Source organism: Mytilus galloprovincialis, chromosome 9 (assembly GCF_965363235.1).
Source record: "Mytilus galloprovincialis chromosome 9, xbMytGall1.hap1.1, whole genome shotgun sequence".
NCBI classification, from domain to species: Eukaryota; Metazoa; Mollusca; class Bivalvia; order Mytilida; family Mytilidae; genus Mytilus; species Mytilus galloprovincialis.
In genome coordinates, this window is record NC_134846.1 from 35,154,155 (window position 1) to 35,171,809 (window position 17,655).

The window sequence follows — 17,655 nt, forward strand, 5'->3', positions numbered from 1 at the left end:
AGAATACCAATCTAAAGTTCGTATAGCGATTCTTTTTACAGATGGGATAACAAAAACTTCACTGATATCCGCACTTTCATACATATATATTGGTTCTCTATTTATCCATTTCTTTTCGTATCATCATTAATGATCAGCTCTTTAAATAAATAATAAAAAAAAAAAAAACAACAACAATGAAAATAACTCGTTACAAATTAAATGTGGCCGAACCGCTTCTATGGATTTAGCTTCATCAGGAACGCGCAAAGCAGAATATTTGAAAGCCAAAGGATGTATAAGGACCGAAAATGTTGACGTTCTATAAAACAAAGAGGACAAAAAAAAATAACCAATCAATCTTACGCCAACATCCTGGGAGAGGAGACACCTTATTATTTTTTAATTTCAAAATTTATAAACGGGCAATTTTATAAACTTTGCTTTAAATCATGTCAGTACCGAAGTACTGACAACTGAGCTACCGATACCCTGTATTAGGGGACTGATAATCCATCAGCAGAGGTATCGACTCATGATCAGTGCTTTAGAAAATGAAAACAACAGAATAAAAAGAGGAAAAATAAAGACAACAGTAGTATAAAGGCAACAGTTGTATACCGCTGTTTACCGGTGTTCAAAAGTCATAAATCGATTGGGAAAACGCAAATATGGGTCGCAAACTGAAACCGAGGGAAGCTCATCAACTAAAAGAAGAAAACAACTGGATGAAATCAGACAAATATGGCTTGTAACGAATGTTTCCTCTATTGATTATGTCGTCTCCACCACATGTGTATTCGACATTCAATGTTTTTATAAGGAATGACTGTATTTTTTTTTTATGTCTATGAAGAAATAACATAATAAATGTGGTGCACACTGAATAATCCGCGTAGCGGGTTATTTAAAAGTGTGCACCACATTTTTTTATGTTTTTTTGAATAGACAGAAAAAAATTCTAGTTGTGTCTTATAGTTTAATTCTAAATTCGATTTTAAACCAGAGTAAACCATGCAAAAATGTTGATGACGTCACGGTCACATGAATTTTGTTCATTAGGCCAGTGCAATTATCACAGTGCAATCACTTAAAAGGTAGGTCAGTAGTGGTTTTTCTTTTTGCGATTTATGAATGGAATGTGAAAAACTATATCTCGAGTGAACGCAATTGATAGTTTAGATTATTTTTACCGATTACCGCTACGAATTTCAGCTGACGGCGACTATAGTAGTATTTAGATCTAAATTCAACAGTCAATGAGGACTTTGATGTATTATACAAAAAGAATAGACGAAGTTTTAAGTAAATAAATGGCTGAAGTTATGAAGTAAAATAATTTGATAATCTTGAATACAAAATAGTGTTATCAACCCTGTCTTATTTGAGAAAACAGAACACAATTGTTTTTCATACGACTGCATGTTTGACCTCATTATTGTTTTTAAATACAGCAAGATTTAATCTGAAGCAGCTGTATAAACAAACATTTAATGTTTTTAAGAACACTTTGGACCGTGTCTTAAGTAGAAAATATTCTAAGTTCTGACTTTCATGTTTACAAAAGTCACAGAGAATCTATAGGTATAAAGATAAGACATCTAGATGATAACAAACTATATTGAATGAGCATATTTATGACGTAATTAACAACCTTTATTTAACCTAGTATCTTAGTTCTTAACATACAACTTGAGATGAACGTGATTGATTTAGTGGTGGTTCTATGTTGTGTCTCTTCTATCAGTTGTGAGTTACTCTACAATTAAGTTGCAGTCGCAGAATATTGAAATAAACTATTTTATACAACATAGCATATTAGCTGTATAGGATTTGTTTTCTGAAATATTATTGAATTATTGTAATGTAACGTTCATTTACATTTATATTAAATGCACGTAAAATAGGCATACATTATTGTCAGGTATGTATGAAAATTATTTTATTATGGCAACCAAAGTCAATTTTAAAACGGAGTATTTTGCATACCTTTTTGTTGATTGTTCAGGAATATCGGATTGCAACAGATATGTTATAACTGCCTTCCCAGTCATTTTTTAAATGAATGTGACATTGTAAAATGATGCTTATCATTGACTTCGTACTAACAATGAGCAACATGACGAAAATTTTATGCGGCCTTCCTACGAGTGATATATTTAACTACCTATAAACCAGATTAATTTTCTTCCAATGAAAATGCATGTTTCAACATTCGATTAGGGACTTTCTGTTTGAAATTTCCGCTGAGTTTGGTACGATTTGAACTAACTCATATAAGAATTGACCATAAACGATTTTAATGATTCAATTGTGTTCTTTTGGTTTTCATTTATAAATGGAAATGTGATTGTTTTTTACTTTGAATCACTGATAAGAACATAACAATGAATGAATGAAACTAAAGTGAGTACTTGTAGATACGGTTGCGGATCTATATTAATTGATTGTGTGTTTTTTTTTATGAATCACCCAAAACAATATTACTACTATAACGGTTTCATTAAAACTTTGGATTGTTTTTTCTTACCTTCTTCTCTAGGTTGCATGAATGGATGGACACAATTTGAAAACAAATGCTATTTGTTCAGTCGGCAGGTGGAATCATGGATTGAAGCATCGGTTAGTGTATTGCAGGATTGTTAGCTGTTCAAAGAATTTCAATTATATATTTTTTTGTTCGATTATTATTCATCGTGATTGCAAATCTCGTGTTCAAAACGCAAGTTGCAGATCGTAAATAGAACAAATTTTAACTAAATTAGTAATAATAACCAACGCAAGACCCAATTACAAGGACAACACAGGTAACAGAGGGACGCAAGATACCAAAGGGACAGTCAAACTCATAAATCTTAAACAAACTGACAACGCCATGGCTAAAAATGAAAAAGACAAACAAAAAACAGCACACATGACACAACATAGAAAACTAAAGAATAAACAACACGAACAGCTGACTTCTGTTCTTTGTTCATTTAATTAAATTATCTTAAAACAACCCAATATAATCACAGAAAAGATCATGGCTATTACAAAAGTAAGGACAATGAAGTTGTTATTGTTCATAATGAGCATGAACTTTTCTAATATTAAGCTTTTCTTATTCCATATGAACTTTTGAATTTCTTTAATTTGTACACAGGTAGTTCTCAAGCTTTTGTATTTTTGAAGTTCTATCTGTAAAACTCGAGTTATACATCAGTAATTTTGATATGTTCTATTTTAAAGACAGTTTGTGGTGGATTTAATTCTAAGCTTGCTGAACCTATGAATACCAACACATCTCATTTCCTGATTAGTCACAGTCAGATTATGGGTATGTTTTAATAGTACAACTTTGTACCCTTTTTTTAGCTTTCGAACTTTTATATCTGGGCGTCACTGGTAAGTCTTGTGTGGACGAGGCGCAGTTTTGACTTTATTGAATTTTAAACCTGATGCCTATTAGCTATTATTCATGTTTTTCTTTGCCTAATACGTTCTCCTATTTATTTGTATTGAAGTCCTGTATTATCATGTTGTCATTTTAATGTTATAGTTAACAATGCCATTAAAGTGCGAGGTTTGGCATGCCACAAAACCAGGTTCAACCCACCATTTTTTTCATTAAAAATGTCTTGTACCAAGTCAGGAAAATGGCCATTATTATATCATAGTTCGTTTCTTTGTGTGTAACATTTTTACGTTGTTTTTCTGTTGTGTCGTTTGTTTTCTTCTATATTTGAGTGTGAATTCACGTTACTATAAGACGTGTCACGGTACTTTTCTATCCCAAATTCATGTATTTGGTTTTGATGTTATATTGGTTATTCTCATCGGATTTAGTCTTATGCTTAGTCCGTTGCTATGTGTGTTACATTTGAATGTTGTGTCGTTGTTCTCCTCTTATATTTAATGCGTTTCCCTCAGTTTTAGTTTGTTTCCCCGATTTTGTTTTTTGTCAATAGATTTACGATTTTTGAACAGCGGTATACTACTGTTGCTTTTATTTAATAGAATTGGAAATTTAAATCAGACGGTAACAAAGCAAAACAAAGAAAAAAAAAATTAAAAAAAAAAAAAAATTACACAAAAGATGATTTTATGGCCATATAACGAAAAAACAAATATGTTTTACTTTTATTCCGTACAACTTTGGGTAGTCCTTAAAACAAGATAAGAAGCATAGACTTTGATTTTAAAACCAACCTTAAAATGGGATTGATCCAAGGTTCATCAGCAGGGTAAACATATCGTATTCCACATGTTGTACCCGTTTTTATGATAATGACAAGAAACATTCGGTGAAAAATCTCCTCTTTTCTATAAGAAAGGTTTGAAAAAAATGCAAAAATGATTTCCATCAACCTACTAAGAGAGGGGCGAAAGATACCAGAGGGATAGTCAAGCTAATAAATAAAAAAAATAGACAAAGCCATGGCTAACAAAGAAAAAGACAAACAGACAAATAAAAGTACTCACGACACAACAGAGAGAACTAAATATTAACTTTCACGGGTCATGCTTAACGACTCATCAATTTTGAAAGATACATTTTTGTTAGCTGAAAGTTGCTATCAGAACAAACTAATTGATGTGAACTTGTATACAAACGTTGATAAATGATGATTTACTTATTGTCTCAACAACCAAACTGTTAATGAAGGAAAATACATTAAAAAAAACTCTCAAACAAGATACCAAACAAATGCATGTACTGTCAGGAATATGTCAGTTTTGTTCTTTTCGTTTGATATGTTTGAGCTTTTTATTTTTCCATTATATAAAGGACTTTCTGATTTGAAAGTACTATTTTATTTTTTGGCAATATATATAATAAGTATATATATTTTGTGGAATTAACATTTACTTCACAGGTGGCATTTTCTGGATAGGCATATCGGATATAATTCAAGAGGGAAAATGGATATACTCAACAGGACAGATTCCGATAAAAGTCAACAACTTTCAACCTGGTGAACCCAATGCTGGGACGGCCGCAAATTGTGTCGCTTTGTGGGCTGCCTTCTACGGGTACTGGGCAGACGAGAATTGTCTAGCTAGATACAAGTTCATTTGTGAGGCAGATAACATGTAAGATTACTGCATAAAATTCAATAATGAAAAAAAAAAAAAACAGCACTTTTCAAGTTTTAGTTAAAACAAAGAGCCAGTCAAAAATGAACAAGATATAATTTTTTTTTGGGGGGAGGGGGGACATTTGATCTCAATACAGGTTGCATAGAAGATTTCTTAAATAGAATGATAACGGATGAGAAACACACCAAAACACAGTGTACGATTATGTTAGCATATTATTTAAACCGGAAAAGGAAGTAGATTTCTGCGCAGATGCGAGGATTTCAAAAAAGTCTGAAAAAAAAGTTAACGATTTTGAGTTCATTAGTAGGATGGAAAATTCGGGAAATTTTCACCGATTTTTATTTTTTTATTTTTTTTTTTATTGATTTTTCTACCGTTATTGGGGACTTCGTCCCCATATAAATATGATGTATGCAGTATGCTCAAGAGAAAACACACTAATTTTCAATGGAATATTGAATGACTGAATGATAATGGTATCTTTTCTTTTGTTTTCTCTTTATAGGGTTGCGGCGTGATGTTTATACAATAATGAAGTGATAAAGAATAAAGAATATATATAAGGATATTATTATTTGTCATACTGTTTGTCACCTCAAATAACGCAAATAATGAATGTTTCGATGTAATGACGAGGACTATATATAAATTATAAATCTATACTATAGTTTGTAGTAGCAAACAAACATGCACGCCTTTGTTAGTCTTGTAGGATTTTTAATTTTAGTTTCTTGTGTATAATTCGGAGTTTAGTATCACGTCCATTATCACTGTACTAGTATACATATTTTTTAAGGGGCAAGCTGAAAGACGCCTACGGGTGCGGGAGTTTCTCGCTACATTGAAGACCCATTGGTGGCCTTCGGCTGTTGTCTGCTCTCTGGTCGGGTTATTGTCGCTTTGACACATTCCCCATTTCCTTTATCAATTTTAAATCTAACTTACAGTATTTAGTAGTTGCTAGTACACGTAGTTCATACCGTACAATCAAGGTGGCGCCTAGGGTAATGGTAGACAAATTTATGACTCACATATTGTATATTGTGCAATTTTAAAACATACAGAAAATGTTGTTAATTTGATGAACAGTTACTGATGAACTGATTTGTTTTGCGGGGCAGGTATACTTCCGCTCCACAAATATTCAAGACACAGAAATTAACAGTTATAGGTCACCGTAAGGCCTACAACAATAAGCAAAAACCATACTACATAGTCATCTATGAAAGGCCCCGAAATCACAAATGTAAAAAAATCAAACGAGAAAAACTAACGACCTATCAACATGATTAATGTACACATAAAATTACTAAAAACCGAACAAACGACACCAACTAAAATACAGGCTCCTGACTTGGGAGAGGCACATACATACATAATGTGGCGGTGTTAAACATGTAAACGGGAAACCCCCTTACCTGTGACAGTAGTGTAACAGTACAACACAAGAATGAACTATATAAATCAGTTGGAAAAGGCTTAAATGATCAGATGGATACAAATAGAAATGCATAAAACGAAAACACAGAGATGAGGTGACCGGATACTTGTACATATTAACACCAAAAAGACACTTCGTACATATCTAAGAGTACTCGCAGTGTTTGACAGTTAGTTCAAAGCAAATAACAAAAACAAAAAAAAAACAAAAAAAGAACAAATATGCATCTTAGACTTAATATAAAAGGAAGATGTGGTATGATTGCCAATGAGACAACTGTTCACAAGAGAGCAAAATGACACAGACATTAACAACTATAAGTCACCGTACGGCCTTTAACAATGAGCAAAGCCCATACCGCATAGTCAACTATAAAAGACCCCGATAAGACAATGTAAATCAATTCAAACGAGAAAACTAACGACCTTATTTATATAAAAAAATGAACGAAAAACAAATATGTAACATATAAACAAACGACAACCACTGAATTACAGGTTAATGTTAGTTCAATGAAAACTGATCAAATTCATGCAAAGGAACGGGTTTGTCCCTTTTGGGTCACACAATTAGACACCTTTAACAATAACAGTTAGTTGCAAAGGGTACCAGAATGCGAAGAATACATAACAATAGAGCATAACATAATTCGGTAATGTAGTAAAGATACCAAAATAATCAGTGCCGTCAGATGCTTGATAGCTCTTCGAACTCCCTTAAAGCAGAGGAAGGTAATGTATGGGTATATCTATGGGCAGGAACATTTGAACTCACTATCAAGAACTGCAATATTTATACTCAAGGATACATTACTGAATCATAGATGAATTCATAGCAAAAGCAGATTTAATCATTCACTGAATTATGGAGGTTCAACACGTAACTACAAACACTTTAAAATGGCTTTTAAAGAAAACTTTACAGAAAACGCAATATTCCTTTTCACACATTTACTACTAATTCCCTTTTGATCATATATCTCTCCGCATTTATTGATTTCATTAACCTTGGCTTGCAGATATTTGATTTTGAGAGTTACTGACGATGTTTAATCTAGAATAAAACAACGGACGAATACCATTTACTGAACTGGGTCGATACCGCTGCTAATGAATAAAAGTCCATAGGTTATCATCTGCTCAATAGTTGGTGCATAGGTACTGGCATGATAAATTTCAGAATCCTTTTTAAGCTGTTCATTGATAAATTAAAAAAAAATGAATGAATAAAATTAATAAAGTGTTATTTTCAATTTTACTAAAAAGAAAATATTAATATGATTGAGTGAAATATGTTAAATAGTAAAAGGTGCCTCATTTTATCATATCTTTTCATCTAATTGTTTGTGTTTTTTTATGTTGTAAATAGACTTGTCTGAATCCCTAATTGATGATATTGAACACTAGTTCATCCATGTTCTCTTTTTTGTAGTCTACATATTTATTAGGTTTTTCATCTATCCCTTAAGATTGCTTCGAAGACCATAATTTCGTACTCTTATAAATATAAAAGTCACAGAGATTGTATGGTATTAAGATAAGAAATCTAGATGATAATGTCATATATTGAATTAATATATATGTGTGACGAAGTTGACAACATTTCAGTTAAGGTACTATCTCATTACTTGACATACAACTTGAAATGAACCTTTTTGATTTCGTGGTGGTTCTATGTTTTGTCTCTTCTATCAGTTGTGAGTTATTGTACAATTAAGTCACAATAAGATATTGTTATGATTTTGCATTCAACACGACACGATTACTTATTTATGAGATACACATATGGGGGCGTATGATTCATATCTGTTATCTTGAAGCCTGATTTGAAAAGTTGAAATGAAATATAATATAATTGGACGCCAATTAAAAGAGGGTCGCTCAATTGGACTCAATGTTCCTCTGTTCATTTTACTTGTAAAGGTTATTCTCATGCTTCTATATATCATACAATTTCAAATTTGGTGTGAAACATAAGTGCATTAAATGTTTTTTTTTTCATGAATTGGATTAAGTGTTTTTGTTTTGTAATAAAAAAAAACAAGGACTGTTTTCATTATATAACAATAACAGCATATTTTTTAATCAACAGGTAACAGTACCCGCTTCCTTATTGTAACCTCCGTAAACGACAAAAAGATTTTGTCTAATGCTTAGTCCGTTTCTGTGTGTGTGTTACATTGTAATGTTGTGTCGTTGTTCTCTTATATTTAATGCGTTTCCCTCAGATTTAGTTTGTTATCCCGATTTTGGTTTTTGTCCATGGATTTATGAGTTTTGAACAGCGGTATACTACTGTTGCATTTATGTATGAAAGCACAAAATAGGGTTCATGAATTCCATTGTATAATTATATATTCACATTATACATATATCAAAAATAATCACACTAATTGGCAACGCTAAATAGTTCAATATTTGTGGAAAAAAAGAAAACACAAAACATCATAAATGTATTGTAATGCGGATCATAAATTCGAGTAATTTTAACTTGGAATAAAGATTGCTTTTTCAAATATCAATTAAATGCATCAGAAACATTTATCTATACAAAGCTGTAAAAAACTACAAGAACATGATGATCTCCCTTTCTGCAATTCTAAACTTTTCTCAAATCAAAGTATGAAACAAGAGAAAGTCTTCAAAGTAATCAACATGTGTTCATGGATAATCAATTATGTTTCAATTAGAAATATAAACTAGAGGCTCTAAAGAGCCTCTGTCGCTCACCTTTAAAATTTACTATAAAGGAAAAAAAAAATAACTCCTTAGGGGGCCAATTGACCATTTTGGTCATGTTGACTTATTTCTAGGTCTTGCTTTGCTGTACATTATTGCTGTTTACAGTTTATCTCTATCTATAATAATATTCAAGATAATAACCAAAAAACTGCAAAATTTCCTTAAAATTACCAATTCAGGGGCAGCAACCTAACAACGGGTTGCCCGATCCATCTGAAAATTTCAGGGCAGATAGATCTTGACCTAATAAACAATTTAACCACAGTCAGATGCGATCTTAATGCTTCAGGTTTTGAGTAATAAGCCAAAAATGCATTTTGCCCCTATGTTCTATTTTTAGCCATCCTAAAGGGGTCAACTGACCATTTCGGTCATGGGTGACTTATTTGTAAATCTTACTTTGCTGAACATTATTGCCGTTTACAGTTTATCTCTATCTATAATAATATTCAAGATAAAAACCAAAAACAGCAAAATTTCCTAAAAATTACAAATTCAGGGGCAACAACCACACAACGGGTTGTCCAATTCATCTGAAAATTTCAGGGCAGATAGATGTTGACCTGATGAACAATTTAATCCCATCAGATTTGCTCTATATGCTTTGGTTTTTTAGTTATAAGCTTAAAACTGCATTTTACCCCTATGTTCTATATTTAGCCGAGGCGGCCATCTTGGTTGGTTGGCCGGGTCACCGGACACAATTTGTAAACTAGATACCCCAATGATGATTACGACCCAGATTAGTTCAACTTGGCCCAGTAGTTTCAGAGGAGAAGATTTTTGTAAAAGATAACTAAGATTTATTAAAAATGGTTAAAAATTGACTATAAAGGGCAATAACGGGCCAGGTGAGCTAAAAATTAACTAAACATAATTATTATATCAACCAAGGGCACATAGTTCCAATTCAATATACATACCCTAAATAAGGAAATGACAGACGATTTCACTGCCAAATATCATCCTCTAGAAGGAAAAACACATAGATCTACCTTCAATCTTCAAATAGTCGTGTTCACAAAACTGAGACACAACTGCACCTGTCGATTAGTTATTTATCAATTGTAAAAAACATACAATGTAGTGAACTGTTTTTACCTGTACACTAATTACTAGACTGAAGTAAATGATGTTTTGAAATACCTTTAAATAATATCTGGACAAAATAATCCAACTGTATCATAAATATGATTTGATAAAATATATAAATGCTAACATAATAATTATCTTTTCTCTTTTCCCAGAATTTTTATTTAATTTCCAAATTTCACTTCATTTGCTGAACTCTATACAAAGAGAGATAACTCAAAAATATCTAAGGTAATTTTTGAAATGTTACATTATCAACATATTTCGATTGTTCACAAGATGTTTTCGGTTACTGTTCGGCATTAGTTGTTTATTTCCATCTTTATCTTCAGCTTTTGTTTTCGATACTAAAGATATTTGCATCTAGATCACAAATATAACTTTGATTTTCGTAAACTTCTTAATTAATACTATGTCATAATAGTGTTTCCCCGAACGCCCAAAAAGAGCATGGTAACTTAATTGAAAAAGGGCATTTAGAGCGCGCAAACATTAATAAAAAGGGCGCCTAGAGTGTATGGAAAATTAACAAAAAGGCACCTACAGTATGCTACAGAAAATAAAAAAGTAACAGGTAACCAGTTCAATAATCACTATATGGAACATTTGTTGTATTGCAAACGTATTTAGAAATTATCGTACATATTCTGGATATTGGATAAAAGTCTCTTTTAAAAAGTGTGGTTTTAAGTGCACACCCAAATGCTTCTAAGTAAGGAGTTTTATAAATATGACAGGTAGAACAGGAGATGCTATATTGATGCAATACTACATGGCATAGATTGCAGAAGGTATTAACTGTTACTATTTGGTCTCTATAATTGTTAAAAAAAAATAAAAGTCTTTGTGAAGTGTTCTTAATTTTTTAAAAAAAATTATAACTTTCTTTAACTATCCCGTTTTGTTCCAAACTTGGACAGAAGTTTGTTTACAATTGTAAGATAGTATCCAGAAGTATTTTATTATTTTTCCCAATTTTTTTTGAGCCTGCAACTTTTGTCGCAAAAGCGAGACAAAGCTATCTCACAGTCTTAAATTTTAACAAGATCATTTAGTATTTTATCTAAATAAGAAGATTTGATATGGTTTCCAATAAGGTAGCTCCCTACCAGAGACAAAAGGACGTAGAAGTTTACATCATCTGTAGGTCATCATAAGGCATACATTCAGCACAAACCATGCTGCAAAATCAGCTAGGAAAGGTCCCGAAATGACAAATGTAAACCAATTCAGATTAAAGCTAACGGATTGAAATATGTACTAAAAAATTGAATGCTTCTTTTTGTAACTTTATTGGGGTGTAAAAGCGTTGAAAGTACATTTTGTTCTAAAAATGTTCACATGGTCAACAATTGCTTAATGAACACGTGATGTGCTTTTAGCCAATCAGAATAACGTAGCATAATAAAACATACATCTAATGTAATTATAAAGCTATGAACGAAAAACAAATATGATATACAGAAACTATCAACAACCACTCATGACTTCGGACAGGCACATACATACAGAATGTGGAGGAATTACTCTAGTTTACTGGCACCAGTAACTTAACAGTGGCGTAACAGTACAACATAAGAACAAATTATAATCTATACGAGAATTTTAAATTACTATCTCATACATGCTTTGTTATTCTTCCACTTAAGGCTGCAAAAATGGATGGACACAATTTGGAAACAAATGCTACTTCTTCAGTCACCAAGTTGAACCATGGAGTGAAGCAATGGTTAGTATCACTGTCCTTGTCTTTATTATATTTCTTTGTTAGTACTATTCTAGCCTTTAATAGATCTCTTTGATAGAACAATTCTTGCTTATTTAAGATTTCTTTGAAACATGTAGCCCTATTTTTGCTTATTTAAGATTTATTCGATAGTACTGTTCTTACCTTTGTATGATTCCTTTCACAGTACTGTTCTTGCCAATGTTAGATTTCTTTCATAGTACTGTTCCTGTCTATTTAAATGTTTTTGAAAGTATTAGTCTTGCCCTTTTAAGATAGTAGCGGTAGTTCTGTCCTTGCCTTTCTTTTTTTTAAATTCATTCATAGTACTGTTCTTGACTTCCCTTTTTAGATATCTCTAATAGTACTGTTCTTCCCTTTTCAAATATCTCTAATAGTACTGTTCTTGCCTATTTAAATTTCTTTGATAGTACTGTTCTTGCCTTTTTAGATTTCTTTGATACAACTGTTCTCCTTTTTTTTTAAGATTTCGTTGGCAGAACTATTCTTTCCTATTTTAGATTTCTTTGATAATACTGTTCATACAATTTTAGATTATTCGATAATGCTGTTCATCCAATTTTAGATTCCTTGATAATACTGTTCTTGTCTTTTAAGATTTCTTTGGTAGTACAATTCTTCCCTTTTTAAAATTTCTTTGGTATTTGGTTATACTGTTCATACTGCCTTTTTAAAATTCTTTTGATGATACTATTCTGGCCTGTATAAAATGTCTTTAATGGTAATATTATCGTCTTTTTAAATTTCTTTGGTAGTTGGTAGTACTGTTCTTGCCTATTTTAGATCAATTTGATGATACTGTTCTTGTTTATCTGATTTATGCATTTGACCGTCCAAACTATCAAGAAAGAAGACATAAGATTCAGTTAAAAAAACTGTAAATAGTGTCTTGATCTAGCTAACTGATTGCACTCAATATTCTGTTATATTGTAATGAACGTTTTTTCTTTGCAGTCAGTTTGTCGTGTATTTGATTCAAAACTTGCTGAGCCGATGACATCAGAAGAATCTAGTTTTATAATAAGCCAAAGTCAGAAAGTTGGTATGTTTTTGTTTTAACAGTAGACACTATAATTTATATCCCAAATATCTCGCATAGCTGCTTCATATGTCTACATGGGTGAAAGTAATAATATGGTATAAGAAACTACATAGTAAATGTGTCAATGTTAATATATGTTCTTGAACTGGCTTTTAATTATGTATTCTCAGTTAATCCATAAATATGTGTGCAACACCATCTGACAACATCATCATTTCTAAGATTTTATTGTTTAAATTATTGAAGTAAATGTAATTTATTTATGCTAACAAAATATTTGTTATGTTCATTGTTGATGTAATAATAGAACCAGAAAATCGGTATATTCGTCGTTTTTAGATTTGTATATACAAACACACTTAATCTGTGTATTTTCCAAATAATTTATGTGATTTGCTGTTGAAAACATAATTTTGCAAGAGTAAACATATTGTATCGTACATCGTATCATCACATTTATGGTTACTTTTTGGACACGGGCTCATGGTTTCTTTTTCAAGAATGAACGCTATTTCATTGTATCTATATTACTGAACACATTAAAAATCTCAATATATATATTTCCAATTGTCCAGGAGGATCATTTTGGATTGGCATATCAGACATAATCGATGAAGACCGATGGATATACTCAACCGGACAAGAACCGATAAAAGTCAATAATTTTCAACCGGGCGAACCTAATTCTCATACTGCCGCAAACTGTGTAGTATTGTATGGTCCTTTCCGTGGAAAATGGGCAGACGACAACTGTATTACACTCCACCAGTTCGTGTGTGAGACAAATAATGAGTAAGATGTATGACAAGATAAATCTAATAGCTATAAAGGAAACCCACACATTTTCATGTGGGGCAGGATCTGCTAGCCCATTTGGAGCACCTGAGATCAACTAAAATATTTGTTGGGGTTTAGCCTTTATTTTTCTATGTTGTTACTTTGTGTACTATTGTGTGTTTGTTATTGTTTTTTACATGGCGTTGTCAGTTTATTTTCGATATATGAGTTTGAATGTCCATCTGGTATCTTTCGCCCCTTTCGTCAGAATTAGATGCATATTTTAGTTATTTGAACGGGTGCAAAAACATTGATTGATTAAAATATGGAAGCGTGTTTAATGCGTTACGATTTACAATTACAAAAAAAGGCATCCTCTTATTACGCTGTAATGCATGATGTCTTATCTTCCTAGTAGCGTCTTAATTCCACGAAGAAGAAGCTTTATATGCAATTATTTCTTTTCATAATACAATATCGTTTGCTATTTTAATCAACTGCAAATACTATCGGGGGTTTCATTGAATCCCGGTGTAATATTTTCATGGCGACATAAGAATTATACATTCCTATTGTGCATTTATTTTCTCTTATACAGTTATATACTCCTCCTGAAAGCATAGTTTGAGAATATTGATGTGCACGTTTGACTTATCTATTTCATGGATCAGCAACGAACATATACATGTGCTGATATGAGCGTCAATGATGAGTCTTATGTAGACGTAACGCGCGTCTGTCGTACTAAATTATAATCATGGTACCTTTGAAAACTATATGAATTTACAGATATGGCTTAAAATGAACATAATATAATATCTTAAGACAAGTTTTTGGTTTTAATGATTTACCTTCATGATAGTAATATCAGAAACTTATAGGAATGTTTTCTCTGTTTTATTCAAAACATCATCCTGTCTTATAGAGATGAAGTATAATTTACCGCTGTATATTACCAATATGAAATGATCTGAAATTGATCATATTTTTCTTTCTTCCCAATATATTGAAAACCGAACAAGCTTATATGTCTGCACGTGCGCTTTTCGTATAAAATAAGTGTATGTACGTTAAAGAGAAAGATATTATTATGTTGTCACACTTTGTGTATCAATTTAAGACCTCATGTTTGAAAAACATGCTGAACTTTGACAGCAACTCACAAATACCTAATTAAAATATAGCATTAAACGAGCATACTCGAATTTAGACTTTATTTCATTTTAGGTCAGCATCCGGACAGATACCAGTTGTTGGTTGAAGCAATTGCTATACAATTAAGATTAGAGTCACTTCGGTCATCCAAAAATGAAAATAAATTGCAGCGTTATTTTAGCATACTTTTTCATGATAAGTTTATTATATTTTCTATCTTAAAGTGATGAATAAAATTGAGAAAGAAAATGGGAAATGTGTCAAAGAGATAACAACATGACCAAAGAGCAGAAAACAGACCAAGGACTCCAATGGGTCTTCAACACAACAGGAAAATACCACAACAGGCGACAGGCTGCAGCTTGACGCTAAACTATACTTGTTCAGTGAAAATGAAGGTCATACTAACACCGGAACGTATGAATGAACTAGAATACAAAAAACCCGATTAAACTAACAAAAGCCACAGGCTCTTGAAATGGGACAAGCGGAAAAATGCTTATTGTATAGTATTGTTTACCGTTCTAAATCACGAATAGAAAAAGTGATCTGCAATTGGTAATTTTGATTTATCTTCCAATATAACAATGAAAATAAGACTGATAAGTTTATTATATTTTCTATCTTAAAGTGATGAATAAAATTGAGAAAGAAAATGGGAAATGTGTCAAAGAGATAACAACATGACCAAAGAGCAGAAAACAGACCAAGGACTCCAATGGGTCTTCAACACAACAGGAAAATACCACAACAGGCGACAGGCTGCAGCTTGACGCTAAACTATACTTGTTCAGTGAAAATGAAGGTCATACTAACACCGGAACGTATGAATGAACTAGAATACAAAAAACCCGATTAAACTAACAAAAGCCACAGGCTCTTGAAATGGGACAAGCGGAAAAATGCTTATTGTATAGTATTGTTTACCGTTCTAAATCACGAATAGAAAAAGTGATCTGCAATTGGTAATTTTGATTTATCTTCCAATATAACAATGAAAATAAGACTGATAAACTTATAGCTGATAGCTTATGAGATTGACTAAGGATACAGACAATCAGTTTACAAAAAATTAAAATAAAAAACGCAAAACACAAAACAAACATGTATCGGCAAGCACAAGATTAAGAAACACAAACAGACGGGGAAATATATTTATATAAGTTTTGAAAAACTTGTTTTCGGGTCTCATTTTTTTATATGGGTTTATATTGACCTTTTTCCATGTTTATTTATCTGTAATTAATAGTATCACTGTTTACTAAAAATAAGATTGATTATACACCAAATCAAAGGGAGAGGACACAGGACAGGTTCATATTACTATTGTACGAGTCAGTTATGAAATGATTAGTTAGCAGTTTTATGTACGGAGGCATATACGTTTAGTTTTCTGCATTTCTCCCTCTAAATAGTATTTGACTACAAGCTGAACAGGAATGATATTACAAAACAAATACTTCCTAACTTAAGAGGACAGTGAAAATTTCAACAGCCCATGAGTCTATCCCTGTTAATATGATACTTAGCAGCTTGCGTTGCTGATACCTTAATCATTGTTAATAGAACATTGCTGCTACTTTTTTGTAATTATATACTAGTAAACAAAAGGTTTGTTTTCTTTGGTTTTCTATTTTGTGTGTTGTAAACTGTTTTTTGTCGTTTATCTTGTTTGCCAAGGTGTCAGTTTATTTTCGACTTTGAATATCCATTTTGATATCTTAAGCCTCTCTTTGATTGTACTGACGTTTTCTAACGGTACAGTTGACATTTAACACTATCATATGCACTAACGCTTCCGGCAAATCAGAAATCAGTGCATATCGTCAATCTGATTCATTTCTTGCTAATAAGTACACATTACAGTGTATCATCATATCTTATATAATAATCGAATAATTAGTAGTCATCACTGCAAATAGTTTCTGTCGATATTTTATGGTGTTGCTGCGTAGTCTAAATTCTCTTCATATACCTACGGTCAGGAACATATTTTTCCAGTCCATCGGCATGTTTTTTTCGCTGGTCAGTCCGTTGGTCATTCCTTTGGTCTATATCGGTTTTTACTTTAATTGGTTTGAGCTCATATCAACGTAAAAATTAATACGCATGTAGGGAATTCGAATTGTGTGATGTAAATATCATATACATGTTTTGATTATGATTTCATGGTTCACTGAACATGCAAATGTGATTGGTCAAAGGTTTGATTTATGTTTGGTTCAAATTTAAGTTTCAGACAGTTTTTTGACTTATCAACTTGAAACTAAATACACATGTACTTTGTGTGTGCGCACTTTTCATTGTTATCCGTTGACCATTTCAGATTTGCGGGGTTCGAAACTGTAATTGATTTCGAGTGTACTTTACGAAAGGCAATCAAGCCACTCATGCAGTTTGCATGGAAATAATCTCATCATAGATACCAGGATTTAATTATGTATTTACGCCAGACGCGCGTTTCGTCTACAAAAGACTTTTCAGTGATGCCCGAATCCCAAAAAGGTTTAAAAAGCCAAATAAAGTACGAAGTACGAAGCAGTTTCGCTTAATTTTCACCTTCGTACTCAAACTATGTACACTGCTGCGGAATTAT

At 32.1% G+C, this 17,655-nt stretch overlaps 1 protein-coding gene and 1 long non-coding RNA gene across 2 annotated transcripts; both read left to right on the forward strand.

Moving 5' to 3' along the window:
• Positions 1-1,590: 1,590 nt before the first annotated feature.
• Positions 1,591-5,632, forward strand: LOC143044895 (uncharacterized). The gene is made up of 5 exons (XR_012968801.1): positions 1,591-1,728; positions 2,522-2,601; positions 3,211-3,298; positions 4,839-5,055; positions 5,570-5,632. It is a non-coding gene; the product is annotated as an uncharacterized LOC143044895 (long non-coding RNA).
• Positions 5,633-8,087: 2,455 nt separating this feature from the next.
• On the forward strand, positions 8,088-15,231 carry LOC143044894 (CD209 antigen-like protein C). Its single transcript, XM_076217118.1, has 5 exons — positions 8,088-8,201; positions 11,988-12,067; positions 13,040-13,127; positions 13,703-13,919; positions 15,132-15,231. Exons 1-5 carry the CDS (start codon positions 8,150-8,152, stop codon positions 15,163-15,165), a joined length of 471 nt encoding a protein of 156 aa, XP_076073233.1. The 5' UTR covers positions 8,088-8,149; the 3' UTR covers positions 15,166-15,231.
• The last annotated feature ends 2,424 nt before the right edge of the window (positions 15,232-17,655 follow it).

Excerpts from the sequence above, each read along its gene's own strand:
- LOC143044894 (XM_076217118.1), top strand. The coding sequence starts at position 8,150 with ATGAACCTTTTTGATTTCGTGGTGGTTCTATGTTTTGTCTCTTCTATC. Across the intron at positions 8,202-11,987 it reads TTTTGTCTCTTCTATCAGTT|GCTGCAAAAATGGATGGACA; the intron begins GTGAGTTATTGT and ends CTTCCACTTAAG. Across the intron at positions 13,128-13,702 it reads AAGCCAAAGTCAGAAAGTTG|GAGGATCATTTTGGATTGGC; the intron begins GTATGTTTTTGT and ends CCAATTGTCCAG.